General features: G+C 43.7%; 1 protein-coding gene across 3 annotated transcripts in view; it reads left to right on the top strand.

Annotated features, from left to right (window-relative positions):
• Positions 1-21,487, top strand: part of LYST (lysosomal trafficking regulator) — a 4,348,576-nt gene that overhangs the window by 1,486,716 nt on the left and 2,840,373 nt on the right. For all 3 annotated transcript variants that reach the window (XM_086927077.1, XM_086927076.1, XM_086927078.1), the window contains 2 exons: positions 1,167-1,340; positions 1,504-1,653. In XM_086927077.1, the coding sequence (XP_086783203.1) occupies positions 1,167-1,340; positions 1,504-1,653 (324 nt within the window). The remainder of the gene's footprint in view (positions 1-1,166; positions 1,341-1,503; positions 1,654-21,487) is intronic.

Here is a 21,487-nt window from a genome sequence, read left to right as displayed (position 1 = left end):
CTTATCTTTGCAATTCTTTGATAAATTTTTTACAGGGTTGCACTGAACCTCATGGTCAATCGCGGGAAGAACATATATCCCCGTAATCACTTGTTACGAGGTATTATCTCGGCGGTAAACCTACTCGGCTCCCCTTCGAGACCGGCGATCATGAATGGTCAGCCAGGTCTCGTGGATGCAGGAGCCACAGACAAGAACTTCAAGGGCATCCCATTGGGTGGTGTGGAACACAGTGGAATGCTCCTGATCTTCAAAATAATCGTGAAGCCCAGGATGCCAAGGGATCCTCAAGGGGAACGCCCTGAAGGCACTAGGTGAGAATGAGAGGAAGAGTCCTACCCCATTGGAGGGAAGTTGTTAGAAAACTATAGCCAGATATAGATCAGCCGAAGAACTCCCACGAGGAGAACTTCTAACAAAGTTGAGTTTAGCATAGGATTCGGTCGAGACACAGGTCATCTTTTGGGTGGAATGATAGTACTACAGTTGAAGCCCTGGGTTGTGCTGTTTCCAAACGTCAAACAGGGACCAATGTTGAAGCAAATTCATAAGAAGTTGTGTAGTGCCAGTTGCAGGCATTTGTGGTGATGGGGGGTGAGATCTAGCTAGGGAGGTGTCTACTAAAGACATTAGACTCTCCTCTGAATACCCAGGGGAGGGCTGGTCCATGCATTGAGGAGGACTACTAGGTGAACTAGAAATGCAGGCTGATCTGAGCTCAAGGCATATATACTTCCTAGCACTAGGGCGAGTCCATTTAGGCTACTGTTTACTTTACCGGGACAAATCTATGATTGTGGACTTCATATAGAATGGGATCCCATGCTTGGATCCTGATCAATGCACCTCTAGCAAAGGCAGAGTATGTAGTGCATCAAATGTGTCCTTGCAACCTTTTCTGGAGCAGGGGCCCTCCGAAGTTTCCATGTGTGTCTCCTAAGTTCTAGGAACAGTCTTTTCTCTATTTAAAGCTCACTCTTCTACTGAAAAGCCTTGAACACATGCCTATATCGCTATCTTAATATATATTTTTAGTGATGACCTCCAGGATCCCTTGGGTGGGCGGGCGATTCAGTGCTTGTGACTGATAAGAGAATGTTACTTACCTATCATCTTGGTTCTCCACCAGTGGAATCCTCATTAAAGTGATTTTCTGTTCTTCTCAGGTTGTGGATATCAGCAACTCTGAAGAGCCTCAAGCATTGGCATTACAAGTTATACTTTCTTCTATAAAGTACAATCAACAACGAATGCAAGAGATGGAAAATTGTGATGGATACTTAATAATTCGTCAACTGTTGATCAAACCCAAGTGTATTGTGGGATTTCACATTTTGAAGGTAGGATCCAGAAAAAAATAATATATATCTATATAATGAGAGAGAGAACGAGAGAGAGAGAGAGAACGAACACACTTTTAGAGACCTTGTTTTACAATGCAGTACCACATTATAAAAAAAATCAGATTGTTGAACTATTTTAAGCTATCTTTATTTTTGGTAGACCATTCTCTTGGGATGCTGTGATGAACAAATTCTTCACATCACTGAGAGTGGACAGTTCAGACTTCAGATGGATTCCACTGCAGTTATCCAGGATATTAAACTGCTAGAAGAATTACTTTTAGACTGGAAAATATGGTCCAAAGCACAGGTGAGCTAATTGTTTCGCTCCCATTCTAAAGGCATAGGAAATACTGCAGATATGCATTAATGTTGTATGTTCTTTGGGTGTCTTTAAATGTAAACATCTGCTGTGTATAAGTACTTTTTATATAGAATATTTACATTATTCTGAGAGATTACCACAATGTTTAGCAAATTATTTATTCAGCAGTCTTGTATAGTTTTCCTGCACTTAGAAACATTATGGCGCTTACAACAGTCCGCTACAAATTACAATGCATAAAATACCATTAGACCCAAAAAAATATGTTCGAGGCATATGGGCTGCAGATGGTACATTATGAATAGATCGCCATCTGGTGTTGGGCTCGGATGATTGCACTTGTTTTTCTCTTGGAGAAGTCTTTTGTCGTCACGAGACTGGTGACTCCTCCTTTGGGTGCTAGTGCGCATGGGCATCGGCTCCATCCTTAGATTGTTTTTTTCCGCCATCGGGTTCGGATGAGGACCGAAGCGCTCCAGATCGACTTCGAGAAAAAGTGATATTTCGGCGCGTATTCCCTTCCAATTCGACGGTATTGTTATCGAACGCGATATCATTTCCATTCCGACGCGTTTTCGACTACAACAATAGACATTTTCTTCTACGTCGACGAGACCGGGAGGCCTTTCTCGACGTAGTCCAGCCCGGAGTCCATGGAAAGGACTCCATTTAAGAGATGTCCAACGTGTGGTGCTAAGTTCCCACACAAGGACCTACACGAGGTGTGCAATCTCTGCCTATCACCTGAACACGAATCCAGGGACTGTGAAGCCTGCGCAGCATTCTCCTCCAAGTCGACGATTAGAAACCGTCGAGCCCGAAGACACGAGGTGTCGAGAATGCAGTCGGAGGCGATCCCGGAGCTGTTCGAAGACCAGCACCTCAAAGAAGAAGAAGAGGAACATGAAGACGAGTCGGGGTCGGAAGGGAACGAGTCTGATGTCGAGGAAGTCGGCATCCAACAAACCGTGAGTGACGGCGTCCCCTTACCAAAAAACCGACCCCGTGTGTGGTACAGACCCCACCTTTGAGCCCGGTCAGACCACCGAAAAAAGTTTCCGACACCCCGCCTTCGGGCTTGGCAACGAAACAGAAACAGAAACAGAAACTCTCGGCCTCCCACCATGTCGGATCTGAGAAACGGTCGACATCGACATCGACACCGAAGCTCCATACAAAAGAAAGCTCGGCATCGAAACATTCCATGTCGAAACCGAAACATGCTTCGACGTCGAAGACTTACTCGACACCGAAAAAAATCGGAATCGAGCAAATTCTCGGTGCCAAAAACACAGAACATTGACGGTCAGAAGCAAAGGCACCTTTCGGAACCCTAAACTTCGGTACCGATACAGGAGCAGCAGACAGATCCAAAACAAAAGACTTTGTTTATCGATCCGCAAACTGGCAAAGTGGTGACAAAATCACCAAAGAAGAGGAAGAACGAACTGGATGACAAAGCTCTTCCTCCTAAAAAGAGAACAATGGGGTCAAATACAACTCCTCCCCTTTCTCCTCAGCCTAGAGACTCACCCTCTTCTCCTATTCCTCACAATAGGCCAACTATTCCTCCACCTTATACACCAAGACCATCTACACCTCAAACAGATGTAGACAGTGATGCAGGGGTGGGAGAACCTCATGGAGATGACAACACTATCCCAGATGAGGAAGACCCATGGGAAAATTATGATGCAGGGTCAGATGATGTAAATGTAAATGTAAATGTATTGGCATTTATATAGCGCACTACTTACCCGTAGGGTCCCAAGGCGCTTCGACCGCTGCGAAACCCTTCCTGGCTTCCCTGAGAGATGGTCCCTTAATGGGTATCTCCAGGGTGAGACCAGGCATCCCCGGCGGTCTGGTGGGGCCGTTAGTGAAGATGAGGCAAGCTAATGCCCAGAGTTGCCGAGTGTGATCGCTGATCAGAGTGGGCACCGAGGCGAGAGAATTATCGAGTCCGCTGACCCTGGTCCAGAAACCTGCCGCGCCGGGAATCGAACCCTGGTCCCGGGCCGTCCTCTGCTCTCGGGTCTGCCGCCTCTAACCAGTGAGCCACACTACTTCACTAGATGATGATAACGACCCACAATTATACCCCTCAAAACCTTCACCACCTGATGATAATACAGGTTTTGTGCAGTTGATCAATAGGGCAGGTAAATACCATAAGGTAGATTTACATTCAGAACCTCAAATAGAGGATTTCCTTTTAGAAACGCTACCTGCTGCACAAAGAACATCAGGCACACTACCTATGCTAAAGGGTCTTCTCAATCACACAGCAGACATATTCAAAGACCCGGTGAGGGCTAGGGTATTAAACCCAAGAATTGATAAAAAATATAAGGCAGCCCCAAAGGACCCAATATTTATCAAAGGACAAGTACCTCTGGACTCGCTTGTAGTTACAAACGCTCGTAAAAGAGCAAATTCATTATCTACAGGAGAAGCTCCTCCTCCTGATAAGGAGTCCAAGCTAATAGATGCATCAGGCAAAAGGGTAGCATCACAAGCAGCAAACAGCTGGCGCATAGCAAATACACAAGCGCTACTGGCACGTTATGATAGAGCGCATTATGATGAGTTAGAAAAACTCATCACACATCTTCCTAAAGAACATCAAAAGAGGGCAGACCAGCTTATACAGGAAGGGAAGATAATAACGAATACTTCCATTAAGTGCGCTTTAGACGCAGCAGACACTGCAGCAAGATCCATCAACACTAGTATCATGCTAAGAAGACATGCATGGCTTAGGGTCTCAGGGTTCAAACAAGAAGTACAAACTTCGTTATTGAACCAACCTTTTGACCAAAAAACACTTTTCGGCTCAGGAACAGATGAGACTTTAGAAAAGATGAAAAAGGTCACAGAAACTGCTAAGTCAATGGGAGCATTACAACAGCCAATTCAAAGAGGTACCTTTCGTAGGTCCACCTATAGAGGGGGGTCAAAAAGTACAGGCACAAGCCAACAATCTACCTCTTTTACACCAACGTCACCCAGAGGTAATTCAAGAGGCAGTTACAGAGGTAACAACAACAAGGGTAGAGGTCGCGGAAATAATAACAACCGCAACTCCCCAACTCCAAAACAGTGACTTAATACAGCTCCCCCCAGACCATATAACACCGGTCGGGGGACGTTTATCACAGTTCCTACCTGTCTGGGAAAACATCACATCAGACAGGTGGGTGAGACAAATTATCCAACATGGTTATTGCCTGGAACTCACAGCTACCCCACCAAACATCCCCCCCAGACAGCGTCCAATGAGTCAAGATCATCTAACATTGTTAAAACAAGAAGTACTATCACTGCTACAAAAGCATGCCATAGAGAAGGTTCCAAAACATCAGCAAGGGACAGGAGTATACTCTCTATACTTCCTAATCCCCCAAAAAGACGGGTCTCTAAGACCAATATTAGACCTCAGACCTCTCAATGCATACATAAACTCGGAACATTTCCACATGGTCACGCTCCAACAAGTACTTCCTTTACTGAAGAAAGGGGACTTTCTTTCTACACTGGATCTAAAAGACGCTTACTTTCACATCCCAATTCACAAAGCCCACAGAAAATACCTCAGGTTTGTAGTAGAAGGACAACATTATCAGTTCAAAGTCCTTCCATTTGGGGTCACAACAGCACCAAGGGTGTTTACAAAATGCCTAGCAGTAGTTGCAGCACACCTAAGAAGACAACAAATACATGTCTTCCCTTACTTGGACGATTGGCTAATAAAAGCCAAGTCACAGGAAGAATGTCTTCAAAACACACAAAAGACCATTCAATTGCTGCACCAGCTAGGGTTTACGGTGAACTACACAAAATCCCACCTACAACCAAACAAGATTCAACAATATCTAGGGGCTACTAAATACACAGAAAAAGCCAAAGTATACCCCAATCCAGTCAGGATCCAAACAATGATCACATTGATCCAAAAATTTCAACCACAACAATCACTAACCGCTCGAGTGTTCATGCAGCTGTTAGGGATGATGTCCTCCTGCATACTGCTCATACCATATGCCAGACTACAAATGCGTCCACTGCAGGAGTGTCTAGCGACACAGTGGAATCAGGCTCAAGGTCAGATTACAGATCTGGTGTTGGTAGACGACCGCACACATCGCTCTCTGAAGTGGTGGAATTCAATTTATTTATTATGTTTTGGCTCTCAAAAGAGGGCCACATAAAATGTACAAGGTAAAAGAAACAAGACAGATACATATCAAAATTATGACATTAAGAGACACGTTTAAGTACAAAACTAACATACAAGGACAAATCTACGGCGGGTCGCAAAGTCAAGCATCTCACAAGACATGTTAATAAATAGCTAAAAAACCTTTAAAAAAGTTAAAAATATGGAAACAGAACATTTCATTAGGAGGGCAATAAAGTGCATGAAGAAAGCCGTTCAAGGTGGAGATGCCAAGGCGGATACAGATAAACTTTAACCATCTGGAACGCAATTTACGGAGCGCGGGGCATATCAGTAAAACATGCATACAGTCCTGGGTACTCATTTTACAAAAATTGCACATAGAAGAGGAGCCATACCATTTGGATAAGAGTAGATTTAAAGGTACTAAGTTATAACGTAAAAGAAACCAAAATCTACGGACACCATGCGGCAGGTTCCATATAACATAAGGTTGAGGCAACTTCATCACAAAGGAGTTAAGGAGAAGGTCTACATTCCTTTTTTCACCGATAAACTTTTTATCAGACTGAAAACATAGATCCCACGAGGCTTCTTTTAAAACGAGTTTTAACTGTAAGGGAGAATACAAGAACAGAGCGTTTTCATCTAATTTTAGAATGGTTACAGCTTTTCTAAAATTACTTACAAGTTGAGAAAACTCTTTAAAATTACCCAATAACTCACTTCTGAGGAGAGCTCTCATCGTCCCTACTTCCGCTCTAGCCAGGCAGGCCACCCATCTTACTAGGGCACATAATCCCTGTACCCAGCTGCTCCTAAGACCGAAGTCGAGCCTGCAGGCGGCCAGAGAGCACGCAGTATTTAGGGAAGATAGGGATCTTAGAAGTTTCCCCTCAATCTTATGGCAAAAGTCCCAATATTTCACCTCAATAAGTTCTATACCATACAGTATTGTTGCGGGGATTTTAGATCTATACACCTCCAATAAGCACGAGAAGTGCCTTTTCCCCGTAGCCTGATATAGAGACTTTAGACCTTTGCCATGGGCAAGAGCTTTGCGAGAACTATGTTCAATATGGAGCCTCTCACTCAAATTAGCCGTGATGGTTTTTCCCAGGAAGGTATAGGAGTTTACAACCTCTAGTTTTTGGCCCCCAATAAACCAACCAAAATCTGCAGATCGGCACTTCTTCTTACCGGCTATACACATTACTTTACTTTTAGCTATATTGATCTTCATGCAATGGGCAACGGCAAAGGCATGAAGGGCATGTAGCCGATTTGCAAGTCCTTTAGGGGTCAGGTCAAGGATAAGGACGTCATCGGCATACATCAGGCAAGATATAGGGGTCCCCCCCACCACCGGGGCAATGCCCTCTCTGGCCGACAAGGCGGCGGGTAGGTCTGCCGTATATAAGGAGAACAAAAGGGGAGCCAATAAACAGCCTTGTTTGAGGCCATTCAAAGATGGAATTTGGTAAGATAGCCCCCTTTCGCCCCCTAACAGGACCCTACACCAGGTCTCTGTATGAAGAGACTGGACCAGCTCCAACAAATAGGTTGGAACACCAAGAACTGCCAATTTTCTCCACAGCGTTCTACGATCTACTTTGTCGAACGCTGTGGAGAAATCAATAAATGCAGCATACACCACCCCCCCCTCTCACCTGAACGTATTTATCAGTAACCACATGGAGAGCGGTAAGGTTGTCTAACGTACCGTGGCCCCTACGAAAGCCAGTCTGTTCAAACGGCAAAATGTTGCTCTCCTCGACCCAATCGGAGAGGGAATTTAAAAGACATTTCGCAAAGACCTTTCCGATTGAGTCGAGGAGAGCTATCAGGCGGTAATTGTTGGGGCTGTCCCTAGTTCCCTTCTTGAAAATAGGGACCAAGATACTTCCCCTCCAGGAGGCAGGTACCGTTTTAGACAAAAAGCAGGCTTTATACAGTGGGTACAGGATTTTACTCCACCTTAAAGGATCCTGTTTCAGGACCGTCATGGGGAGTTCGTCAGGGCCCATTGCCCCAGAGACACGCATGTTTTTTATAGCCGTCTCAATTTCTTCTTCTGTGGGGTAATTAATGAGTCCTTCAGGTGTTGCAGCTAAGGTGATATCATTACCTGTAATACCGTTCCCTGCATAAAGGTCCCGAATATAGGTAATCCATACCTCTTCAGCTAAAGGGATGGGAGAGGGGCTTAGTCTAGTACCACATCCCTTCCCGATTATTGCCCAAAATTCTCTGATCCTACCATGAACAACAGATTCCCTCAAATTGATCCAAACATTATCCTCCTTTTCCTTTTTTATTTTTACCTTAAGTCTACATCTCTTTCTTTTTAGCCTGGAAATTTCTTTTTCACGTTCCAAAACTCTATCAAGATATTGTGCACGGACTAGTTTATTTATTTCCTTGTTCAGGATACCCAATGAGCAAGGCACCACTACCCCTTTCCTGGGGCGAGGAGTTTTTTTTGCAAGTAAAATGATGTTTCGCATAAATTTTTCAAAATAAACTATTTCATGCCCATGCCACTCATTTAATTCCATTAAGGTTGCAGATAAGAAATCCTGAACCCCATTAATGGCGGAAGGATTCCAGAAACACCTTCCCGAGGAAGCGTGGAAAGCAACTTCACTGCCATTGAGAGACCAGGGAACAGTGGTCATGGGGGTTAAGGAAATAGTTATAAACATTATACTATGGTCGCTCAGGGAAGTAGGTATAATCTTAAGGTCCTGAATATAGGGAAACAAACCATAGTCTGCAATTGCATAGTCCAAGATAGAAGACCCAAAAGGAGATTTTTGTGTGAATTTAGCAGGCACGTCAGACAGGAATCTCCCGTTTAGTATAAGCCCATCAACGGCCGCTAATTCTTTTAGCAAAATCTTACCTCTCTTATTAGTCACTAACTTGTCAGGAAAGAGTGTTTGAGGAACAAAGTGCGCCTCTTCTTTAGATTTATTTCTAAAAAGTTTCATACTAGCATTGGAGATTTTGCAGTTCAAGTCTCCTACAAGAATAATTTCCGGAGGGGAGGGAGCATTTTTAATTTGATCAATATATCGGAATACCTGCTTCAATATGGAATTAAAACACTCTTCAGGAGGGATATACACGTTGAGAATTACAACGGGTGACTTTATACAATTAGTAAACAGGTTTTCGATAGTTATAGCATGAAAGAGTTTACTTGGGTCGGTATAATGGGAGAATTTCCACTGCAATTTGTTAGATAATAAGCAAGCGATTCCCCCCCCTAGCGTGACCTTTCTTGGAAGGGGCAGCTGGTACTTCTAAGGCATAAAAATCCTTCGAAGCGTCCAGCATATTAATACACCAGGTTTCCTGTATACAAATCACGTTTGCTCCTAGAGAGAATACAAAATCAAATTTCTCTGGGCTGTTGTGGATCCCTGCCGCGTTCCAAGAAATAATTTTCAGTGGGATGTTAAAGATGATGGAACAATTTGGGGTTATCTTTTGTTTTAGTAGATAAGGCACTGTGCAGCCAATTCCACCGATTGTTATCCTCTATAAGAGAGGTATTCTGAGGAAGCGGGAGAGGCTTTACCTGCGAGACTGAACGTTTTCCCTTAGAGACCCAAATCTTCAGGTCTCTGAGAGGAGACGCTACCCCATTTTGTTCGTCACCCCTTAGTGCCTTTCCAAGGGAAGGATTTGTGTTTCCAAGGTTGAAAATCGGGAGAATATCTATACCTGTGCGTTGAAAATTTTCGGCCTGCTGTAATATCAAATTTACAATGATAGGAGAATAGAATTTAACCCTTATACTCAATACCCTGGCTCCACCGTACAAAGTGACTAACTCAATATCCCTAGATTGAATATGGTGAAGACTTTCAATCTCGCTAAAGCGCTTAAGAAGCCATGCTCTGTTTAGGGGAAGGTCAACATCGAACAAGGGTAAAAAGTCTAACACAAGAGTATCCACTAGAGTCTTTGATGTTTTAGAATGACGTGCAGGAAGGGAGCGATCACCAGTCTCTAAGGCAGAAGAGAAAGGGGGGGCCAGAGGGTTAAGGGCCCCAAGTGGATATATGGTTGAAGCACTTGTCGCAATCGGTGGATAGGGACTTGGAAGAAGGCCTTCCATTTGCGGCATAACTTCCACAGACGTTGGTGGGCACAACTCATTTTCCTCCTTTCGAGATGTAGAAGTGGGTGAGTGCAGTTCAATTTCCGCCTTGAGGGATGTAGAGGTGGAATCCAAGACTATTTCTTCATTCTCTAGTGCGACCAGCGAATTTTGGAAAATTATCCGTCGCTGCCTTTTCTTCCTGTATTTTCGGATAGGTTTCCTTTTATTCCCTTTATTATTTCTATGTTTGCCATTTTTTACCTTTACCTCTTGTTTATCGTCAATAAGTTCTTTTTTGTTGTTTTCAGACATGAAGATAGGGAATAGATCCTGAACCACTTTAGGGCCGGAAGTAGATTTGTTTACTTCCTCGATCTCTAGAACGGAGTTCTTAATGCAATTAGGCACTGCAGTTAAAGGCAGAGCCGCAGTGTATGTTTCCGAAACTGCTGTTACAGCCTTCATGTCAGGATCCTCTGTGGGCACATTTATTTTCCCCTTTGCCATGCTGGGTTCGGCCATGGAGGGGGAAACACACCTCATTTCTGGCGACTTTTGTAGCAATGTCTTCAGTATTTGGGTAACTGAATCCAAGATACAGTCCGAGCTGCCTACAAATTTCCCCAGCAGAAGTAAGATGGAAGCTAGTAATTTTTCCAAAGCAATCATAGATTCTGAAATCGGTTTTTCACACGGTTCCGCTGCACGGGAGATACCCGATAGATTGAGACCCGGACTCCGGGTAACATTTAACAGATCGGACATATCCTCACCGTTTAGCGAAGGGGTACTACTATACAACATTAACCCAGAAGGAGTAGCACCCCCCAAGTGCTTAATAGAGTCCTGTGTCTCCGATTTAGCTGTATTTACATAGCGCCCACAAAGTTCGAGATCAATGGATAGTGATGATAAATCCCCGTCCAACCTATCGCTCTGAAGGGCTTGAGGCAGAGATGGTTGATTCGCAAGTACACCTCCAGGTACCAGAACTCCAGAAGTACTCGCCCCCTTCCCTTCAGGGTGTACAGGGGAAGAATACACTGCTGCCACTATTTGTTGTGGTGCGGGAGGCAAAGGAGGTGCTGGCGCATCTATGATACCTGGAGTATGTTCCTCCTGGCCCGTGGCACAGAGAGCTTCCTTTCCAGCCAAATTAGACTTCTTAGGAGAAGGTAAGTCCCATAACTCAAAGAGTTGGCATTGACCCTTCAACGGGGGGTTATTCACAGATTTGTTTCTTTTGCGGGTGGTATCTATTTTTGCACCAGATTTTCCTCCCACTACCCTTCCTGAACGTAGTTTTTTTGACATCTTCTGCAGACTTATTCCACAAGATATTGATTATACTAGTGTTTTACCTCCAGAAGAATGATAGCGTAATAGGACAATGTTCATAAAAAAATAAATAAAGAACTGGAGATGCAGCAGTCACTGACCAGCAGTAGAATGCGAGGAAGCGACCAAATACTTATCAGAGAATGGACCTTCCTCAGATAGACAGACGTGTATGATCAGCAAAGTGATAATGTCAATGAAAATAAAAATAACCGGGCCCAGCCCAGCCTACCTCGGCCACTGAGGGCCACAGAGGGCCCGCCCTTTGCCCGGGCTTCGCCCGGCGTCCCGCGAGACGGGGGTGACTCCGTATTTCAGCGCCTCCTGGCGCGAAACTGACGCGGCCGGTGCCGCTAGGGCTGCTGGGAAATGAAGTCTCCTTGGCCCAGCACCGCGCTCCACTCGATGTTTCTGGTGCTGCAGAGGAGCGATCAGGGAGCGGGAGGCGGGCGGGCAAGGACGCTGGTGACAAGGTCCCCACTGCAGCGCTAAGCGTTTCAGCAGCCAAAGCAATCCAGGCGAGGTATGTGCAAGTAACACCCCCTCGACCGGGGTGACTCCGTATTTCAGCGCCTCCTGGCGCGAAACTGACGCGGCCGGTGCCGCTAGGGCTGCTGGGAAATGAAGTCTCCTTGGCCCAGCACCGCGCTCCACTCAATGTTTCTGGTGCTGCAGAGGAGCGATCAGGGAGCGGGAGGCGGGCGGGCAAGGACGCTGGTGACAAGGTCCCCAATGCAGCGCTAAGCGTTTCAGCAGCCAAAGCAATCCAGGCGAGGTATGTGCAAGTAACAAGTGGTGCAAGTGGTGGAACACAACAAACATTTCCAAGGGACGGTCGTTCCTAGAACCGATTCCACAAGTGATACTGACAGCGGATGCATCGCTCACCGGATGGGGAGCGCATATGGAGAAATATACAGTACAGGGAAAATGGAGTGTACAGCAAAAAAGACTGCACATCACTTATCTGGAACTGCTGGCAATGTTTCTAGCATTAAAAGCTTTCCAAATGCAGATCCTCAACAAAGCAGTCCTGATCAGAACAGACAACATGACTGCAATGTATTATATTCAAAAACAGGGGGGGGACACACTCTCTCCAACTATCCAGACTAGCACAGGACATTTGGAGATGGGCCATTCCTCAAAAGATCTATCTGTTAGCCGAACACCTACCAGGAGTTCAAAACCAGATAGCAGACATCCTAAGCAGAGAGTCAGAACAAATACACGAATGGGAACTGCACAACCAAATACTGCACCATATTTCCAAAGATGGGGGCAACCAGAGATAGATCTCTTTGCCACTCATCAGAACGCAAAATGCCAAAACTTCGCAAGCAGGTACCCACACCACCTGTCACAGGGCAATGCGCTATGGATAAATTGGTCCAACAAATTTGCTTACGCTTTTTCCCCTCTTCCACTAATTCCATTAGTGGTTCGGAAACTGCAACAACATTCAATGACAATGATACTAGTGGCACCAACATGGGCAAGACAGCCGTGGTTCACCACGCTACTGCAACTCTCACAGGTGCCACATCAAAAACTGAGATTATTACCCATGCACCTTACACAGAACCATAGAGAAGTAATGCATCCAGATCCCAAACAATTAAACCTAGCGATCTGGCTCCTGAGGTCATAGAATTTGGATACTTGGATTTACCTCCAGACTGTATGGAAATCATTAAGCAAGCAATACGTCCTACCACCAGAGCATGCTATGCAGCAAAGTGGAAAAGGTTTGCTATATACTGTAACAGTAACAACATCAACCCTCTGGACGCATCCACTAAACAGATCATTTGCTACTTACTAAACTTGCAGCAATGTAACCTTGCCTACACCTCTATTAGAGTACATCTGGCAGCTATAGCGGTGTACCTACAACACAGACAACATCTTTCCCTGTTTAAAGTACCAGCAATAAAAGCGTTCATGGAAGGCCTCAAAAGAGTCATTCCACCAAGACTACCGCCTGCCCCAGTCTGGAATCTCAACATAGTACTTACCAGACTAATGGGACCACCTTTCGAACCTATGCATAGGTGTGAAATACAATTCCTCACATGGATGGTGGCCTTTCTTATAGCTATTACCTCACTCAGAAGAGCGAGTATCAGGCATTTACAATACAAGAACCATTTATGCAGCTACACCAAAATAAAGTGGTTCTTAGAACAAACCCAAAATTCTTGCCTAAAGTAATTTCAGCATTCCACATCAATCAGCCAGTGGAACTACCAGTCTTCTTTCCAAAACCACAGACGGTAGCAGAAAGAGCCCTACATACATTAGATGTCAGAAGGGCAATATTGTACTACATAGAAAGAACACAAACTTTCAGAAAGACAAAACAACTATTTGTAGCGTTTTCTCCTACACACAAGGGCAATCCTATTTCTAAAGCAGGCATTGCCAGGTGGATTGTAAAATGTATACAAATATGTTACTTAAAAACAAAGAGAACATTAACTGTTCCTCCTAGAGCTCACTCCACACGTAAACTAGGAGCATCTATGGCATTCTTAGGAAACATTCCCCTAGATGACATATGCAAAGCAGCTACCTGGGTTACACCGCATACCTTCACAAAACACTACTGTGTAGATGTGCAGACAAAACAACAGGCTAGAGTGGGACAAGCTGTACTAAAGACTTTATTTCAGACTGTTGCAACAGACACTGGTGGCCACCGCTAGGGAGATAACTGCTGTATAGTCTATTCATAATGTACCATCTGCAGCCCATATGCCTCGAACGGAATATGCTACTTAGCAGTATGCATCTGTTCTTGGCATAGAGGGCTGCAGAGTGGTACATGCCCTCCCAGCCTCCCCGGAAACCTGTGTCTGTTCCAACACTATCTTATTTAGATACACTTACATGGGCATTTATATCTGTATTTCTATCATACTACTCCATCTAACCCTACTATGGCAAAACAATCTAAGGATGGAGCCGATGCCCATGCGCACTAGCACCCAAAGGAGGAGTCACCAGTCTCGTGAAGACAAAAGACTTCTCCAAGAGAAAAACAAGTGCAATCATCCGAGCCCAACACCAGATTTGAGAGGTAGGGAATTGTGAGCTAAAACCCCAAACAGATTTTCTACATCCTTCGGACACTTTTGGAGAACGTGTAGCCTGCAGAACTGGGAAAACCGAATGGGATCTTATAGTAGCTCCATGGGCTAATTCACGAGTGACAGGTCAGTATTGAGACTGCTCCAGACCTCAGGTGAATACCCCATTGCTTTTGTTAGAACGCTTTATTATATGTTTATTACAAACATCACAAGCAACGATTATTATAAGTAAAACTTTAGCACATACAATTATTGGAAATGTAAACAAAAAGAAAATGCCTAAGATTTTAATAAGTGCCCCCAGAAGCTTGTGTTGTATTTTCTGTTGATTTCTAGGTGTGAACACTAAAACCCATATTCAATACCTCTCTGCTGGCTAGCTGAGATGATTGCTTCCATTGCAAAGACATGCTAAAGGTCGTGGTCAGGGCATTCTTCAGTCTATCAATTAATTTTATTAACGTGTTTTTTACTCCACTGTAATTCATTCAACTGTGCTTTGCTCCACTACATTTTGCTCCCCTGTTTTGTGCCATTGTAATAAACTGCAATGTAAATTGCTCCACTACGTTTTGCTCTATTATATTTTGTTCCACTCTGTTTTTCTCCACTCTAATTTTTCTTTAGACAGCTACAAAGTGATCTACACCTACTGTATAATTCTTCTAAGCCCAAAAACCCCATGCACTACTACAATAACTTACCACTTCTATTCACTACCACACATCATCAGCTACAACACTGCAATTCCATAATCATTCCTCATCTACCGCTCACGCTGCAGACCCACTAAGGATCATCTCATCTATTCTCCTATTCTAACTATATCAGACAGATATTTGCGTTCACACAAACCTTTCCTGGCAAATACTCAGAGAAAAACCAGGCTCTGATCATCCAGATAGGTTTGGAGTGGGTATGGGGAGAGTGGTACTCCAGTCTGTTGAGCCTGACCATTGGGCCTCCAGTCTATCTACCATCTCGGGAGGACCTCCTATCTCAGAAGCATGGCATGGTGACAGAGTGGCATCAACTAAGTGGATTGGATTTACCTGCTTTGGTAGTGGATGTGATTCTTGCTGCTAGAAGCCCATCTCCCTAATCGGTGTTCTATGGTTTTTGGGTGAAGTTTATCACCTTTAAGTTGACCCTCTGCAGTCCAGATTGTTGGATGTTTTATGGGTTTTTGGGTATCTCTGGCTCACTTGGCTTTACCTGCCTTTTGCTTGATCAGCTTTCTTTATTCAAGTTACTAATTGCGATCTTGTTTTTTTAAAGGGGATCACATGCATGTTCCCTCATGCATCTTTCAATATACCTTAATGGGACCTTGAAATGGTTCTCCAATTCATTTTTCAAATGGCTCCCACACATCACACTACATCTAAAGGAACTCCCCTGCTTTCCATACACATATGAGCACAATGCAAACTCCTCACTCACACTTTCAAGGCATTACTTAACACTGGCCCAGCATATCTCAACAATCGCATTGTGCTTTCACAAATCTTCCAGACACCTCCGCTTGTCGGAAATCCTCCTCGTCCTTTCACATGCTCCACACATGGGAAACCAGATGCAGCAGTCGAGCCTTCTCCTACATCGCTCATAACGCATGGAATGACCTGCTGCTACACATAAGAGCCTCCTACTCACGTCTTGAATTCCGCAAGAAACCATAGACCTGGCTTTTCCATTAGTTCCACTAGGCACTAGATTTGGCGAGACTCAAACCAGCTCAATGCCAGGATACCCTCCCACATGATAGTAGTTTCTATAAATCTGCATAACGTAATATTCTTAATGTACAGGCCTTTGAGTCCATGCACAGTTTATCTCTGAGATTGTCTTTTAAGATGGTAATCCTTACTGCAGTTACTTCTGTGTGCCATCTCAGGAGACACGTCTTTCCTGAGACGCAGTGAAACAGATGGGGACTACAATGGAAATAGGTTATCGAACAAAAATAGTCTGACACATCTAAAAACTCTTCGTTCTGTGGACATGGCGCCTCGGCTAGAAACCTGTTTAAATCGAAAGAATGCTGGTGGCATGATTTAAGCTTTTTTCTCTTCAAAACCTCACACTTATGCCTTGGAATACTGTTTTAACTTTGCTTTTGGCTGGACGGATTTGCCCCAAAACGTTGTGCTATTAGAGATTTCCCCTCAAATATCCACCGACCCCAAAATATCTAAATGGGTTACTGATTGTCCTTGTTGTTCCCTCATGATTATTTTACTGCTGATTCCTGTGGTATCTCCAACGATGGACTGTAGGAATTACTTTGTACTGTATGGTCTCATGAGCATTGTTCATAAAAAGATTTATTAAAAAAGAAATTAAAAAAATATCTAAATCGGTGGTCCTGATGAAGGTGGATCAAAATCCCACTGAAACTTGTGTGGACTTGTTGGTTTGAAATCCCAACTTACAACTCAACAACAGCCATTTATTTTAAAGTTTTCTCTCTGTTGTTACCATCTGTGTATGTAATTGTGGTTGGGAAAGTTATGTATGAAATCTGAAAGTGTGCTGCTGTGTGTAAGGAGAGAGTGGTTGTGTGTGGTTGGTTGTTTAGATTACATATTAAGATATGTATCAACCATGTCTCCAAATGATTGTACAGATCCTAAGTTGCTTTATTTAAACACAGAAACACATTTGATGCATTGTAATGTGTAAGAATTGTGTAATGTCAGTTAATGATCAACATGGATGTACAAAAATGTTTTTTACTTTAAATAAAATTCGAAGAAATTCTAATCTAGAAATATTAAAAATAATATAAAGACCAGTATGTTAGTCTTTATTCACATGTAATAAGTTCAGCTGTGGTTAGCCCATACAGCTTTTATAAGCCTGCAAAAAAGTAATACACGTCTGGTGGGAGTTTTTCTTGTTTTCACTTCTGTGTGCCATGTCAGTGAGTTGTAGGCACTGTCATTGCAACCCTCGTACACAACCTTTTTTCCAAATTTGCTCCTCCTTTCTGCCAAAGTTGATGTTGCCCTTCCAAGTGGGAGTCCATCACCCTGCATTGTTCGCTACTCCACATCCCTCTATGGGAAAGTGGCTTCACCACTTAGATCACAAAAGAGCTCATGGCTTTTACAACAAGTGTACAAAAGAGAGCTGGGTGAATGACAAGCTGTTTATTGGCTTTGACAGTGCCAAGAAAGGAAGTGCAGACCGAAATCCAATCCTTTCCAGATGGATTGTCCTTTGCATAAAATATGTTATACCCTGGCCAAGAAAGAACCGCTTGAAGGTGCATTACATTAGTGCAAAGGCTTCCATGAAGGTATTGTCGCGGGGTGTTTCAGTGTTGTACATCTGCAGTGTTGCATGGTACAGGATGCTACATAGGCATCCATACACACCTTAATCACGCACTACTGTCAACAGTGAAGCCGGCAGACGGGCCCATTTTGCCTCCGCAGTCCTGCAGGACTTCCTAGGGTTAGTTTATTCCTCAGACCCTTCATCATTGGTAAATAATGCTTAGGTATCCTGATTAGATCTACAGTTAAAAATATCCATCAGAAGAACAAGTTATTACCTTTGGTAGTTACTCTTTCTAACTACAGATTCATCACCATCCCTCCTCCCTGTTCTGAGGAGTGGACTTTAAGGGTTCCCAAAAAAGTTGGATTTGGCACATTGTCCTTATTCCATTTTGTAGCAGCTGATACTCTTCTATGGTTGCAGATGGGTGCACAGGTAAACAGTCATCAGGGGAGGGCTCCTAAATATGGTTACACACATCACTTCCAGAGGCAGTACAAGTTTGCTGTGGAGTTTGATATTGTCAACTGCTAGCGGGCAGGAGCAATTGCTATGAAAAATTCTACTTCCAGTTTGTCACCTGGGAAATTCAATTGGAGAGGAATCTGCTTTTTGAGTATCCACCAGCAAGATCATTATCAAAGGTAGGTAACTTATTCAACATGACCTACTTGGCCCTTCATTTCTGAAGTATAGGAACTCTATATTCCAGTTGTATGACTTCAGAATGTTATTTGTTAATGCAGATTGAGAGAGAGGGGGTACTCATAGCCTCTAAACTACCATTTCATGCAGGCCACTAGAGAGCCTAGCCGCAAGATGGCTGACACATAGGGGAGAGGATGTGGCCTTATGGCCTGAGCTTGCTGACTTTCAAGCTGGGGAACCAGGTTCAAGCCTCGACGTCCTGTGATTCTGGGCAAATCACTTCATTTCCCCATGTCTACCAAAAAAATAAATACATCCATGTGTCCTTGTGTAAGGTATCTGAAAGAAACAGTTAGTTATAGATTCCTTACCTTAGAAATACCCCCAGGCGTCAGACTGGATCCGGACAGTTTTTCGTCAGCGGCACCCCTGCGCGTTGGAATGTGACATCGATACTGCGTTTGTGGTCGTGGTCGCCGGGATGAAGTTGAGGTTGCTACATAGACGCTACCCTCGCGCGCTGATGCAAAATTCTTTCTTTTTCCGTGCCAGCAAGCGCAGATTCAGAGAGAGCGAGACCCCTAGTCACTTTTTGACTGAGTTTTGGGTGGCTTTTGTCGACTTCGTTTTTGACTCCTGATGCACGAGGGATGCCTGGTTTCAAGGCCTGCGGTTCCTGCGGATTGATGTCGGTGACGGATCCGCACCGCGTGTGCCTCTTCTGCCTGGAGCCCAACCATGACCTCAAGTTGTGCTCCGACTGTCGAACCATGTCCCTGAAGTCTTTTGCTAGAGCAGTCCTGAAAGCTCCTGGAACCCGGCAGTCGGCTTCGCGTTGCTCGAGGTCCCAGTCGCGGGGGAGATCGAGGGACCGATCACAGAGGTATCATCATTCTTCTTCTAAGTCTTTGCACTCTGGTCAGGTAAGTCGAAGCACAAGAAGAAGTCAATATTCAATAATCTTTATTTCGTTGCAATTGCATCATAAAAGATATACAAAATACATAAAATTCATGGCCACATTATTATCGACAATATACAAAGAAATACAATCAGAAAAAGTGCTTGTGCATGACCAAATAGGTACCATAACCCTACACAACTAAATCATGGGTCGGGACTTGAAACACACATCAATAAATATTGTTAAAAAAAAATTGTTAAAATATTTACAAGATTAAAAATGCATTAAATTGAATTATTACTGCCAGCTAGCAATTCTCGCTATATATACACACTTAAAATGGCAAGGACAATTTTTGTCTAATAAATTTTACAGCCAAGAGAAATCTGCTGATGCCAAACACAATAACTTGACTAGTGTCCGTAATTAATATTCTACCAACTTCCTTGTGCGAAGTTGATCCGATATTACGGCGCAATGGCACTATCCATTTCCTTCTTACTTCCGCATAGCTTGAACAGAAAAATAGAATATGAAGAATGTCTTCTCTTACATTATTTGTACATAAAGTGCATTTATCATTACTGGTTTTGTCCCATTTTGCCTCGGTTTCCCGGGTTCTTAGTATGCCATACCTATAGTTTAAGTACAGGGTTTTCGCCAATGGTGGCTGAATCTCGTCAAGGAACATTTCAAACTGTGCCACATTTTTTGCCAATAAAAATTTCTCAGTTATGGGGCCATGTGCTCCAACATATACTGCATCATGGCTTGCAAGGGCCCATAAAGAAAGTTTTACTATTTTCTTTGAGGACACAGTCAAAGATTCTGGCTGGCTCCAAAAATGGGATAAACCCAGTCTTGTTAGCCAGAATTTGACATGTTTGAACCAAGGAATCTTACTGCCAGTGTCTAGTTTCAAAACTTCAACCAATCCATTTTTATATTCTATTAACACAGGGGTTATCCACAACCTGACCCATAACAATAGCGGTCTTAATGTTGCATGTAGATCAGTGCGTCGTATATTCATATCGAGGAGTAGGGGTAATAGTGGTGTGTTATTAGGAACTTTTAATAATCCCCTTATAAACTTATTCTCCAAGATTTCAAAGGTCTTTCTACACGCTGGTCCCCAGAGTTCTGCCCCGTACAAAACTGATGACTGTACCTTATATCTAAAAAGCTCTAGTGCTGGGGTAACTGCCCTATTTGCACATTTATTATGTCTTTTCATTATCGGAAGACAATTTTGCTTGAACACAATTTTTGATTTTTCTAGTTGGGGTTTCCAGTTTAAAGATGAGTCTAATAATACCCCCAAATAAGTAAAACTTTGTTCATAATCAAGCTTTTCTCCATTCAGCGTTAGATTTTTCTTAAAACTTTTATGAGGATTGAGGGCCATATACTTAGTCTTTTTTACATTAATTTCTAACCCCTTTTTAATACAATACTGCTGGAACCTATCTAATAAAATCTGTAAGCCCCGTGGGTTTGTGAAATGAGAATCGTGTCGTCCGCGAAGAGGAGGGACGGTACTCGTTCCCCCCCCAGGCGAGGTGAGTCATTATCACAGTTCTCCATATAATCTGCAATATCATTAACAAAAAGGGAGAAAAGTGTAGGTGCCAGCACGCACCCTTGGCGCACTCCTCTCTTAATAGGGATTGCATCAGTGAGTTCGCCATTTGGGCCCCATCTTACCCTAGCATAGTTATTCTGGTGTAACCCTATCACTAGTTTCAGTAGTTCACCTGGAAACCCCTGCTTTTTCAGTGATTTCCACAGTAAATCACGAGGGATAAGGTCGAATGCTGCTCGTAAATCTACAAAGGCAACATATAGATTGCCTCTGCGGATGATGACATATTTCCAATATAGGCAGCAGAGCCTTAATACCTGGTCGATGGTCCCTGTCTTTTCCCTGAACCCTGCCTGATACTTGGATAAAACCGAGTTTTCCTCCAGCCACGTGTTTACGCGGTTTAGAATATGCCTGGCATAAATTTTCTGTGAAATATCTAAAAGACTAATGGGGCGATAGTTCGCTGGCTCACCCCTATCCCTCTTTTTAAAAATAGTGATAATTTCTGCCCCGTCCCATGTATCAGGGATTTGGTCACCAGCTGCGATAGAAGAAGTCAAATAAGCATTGTCACTCTTAGATTTCCTTTCGTCCGTCGACCAACGCTACGAAGGGTGCGGGTCCAGCTGGCGTCTGCCCCGGCTTCTCCCTTGACGTGGACACG

Source organism: Lissotriton vulgaris, chromosome 6 (assembly GCF_964263255.1).
Source record: "Lissotriton vulgaris chromosome 6, aLisVul1.2, whole genome shotgun sequence".
Taxonomy (NCBI): Eukaryota; Metazoa; Chordata; class Amphibia; order Caudata; family Salamandridae; genus Lissotriton; species Lissotriton vulgaris.
Note: the sequence above shows the minus strand (reverse complement) of the source record. Positions and strands in the feature narration are given on the sequence as shown.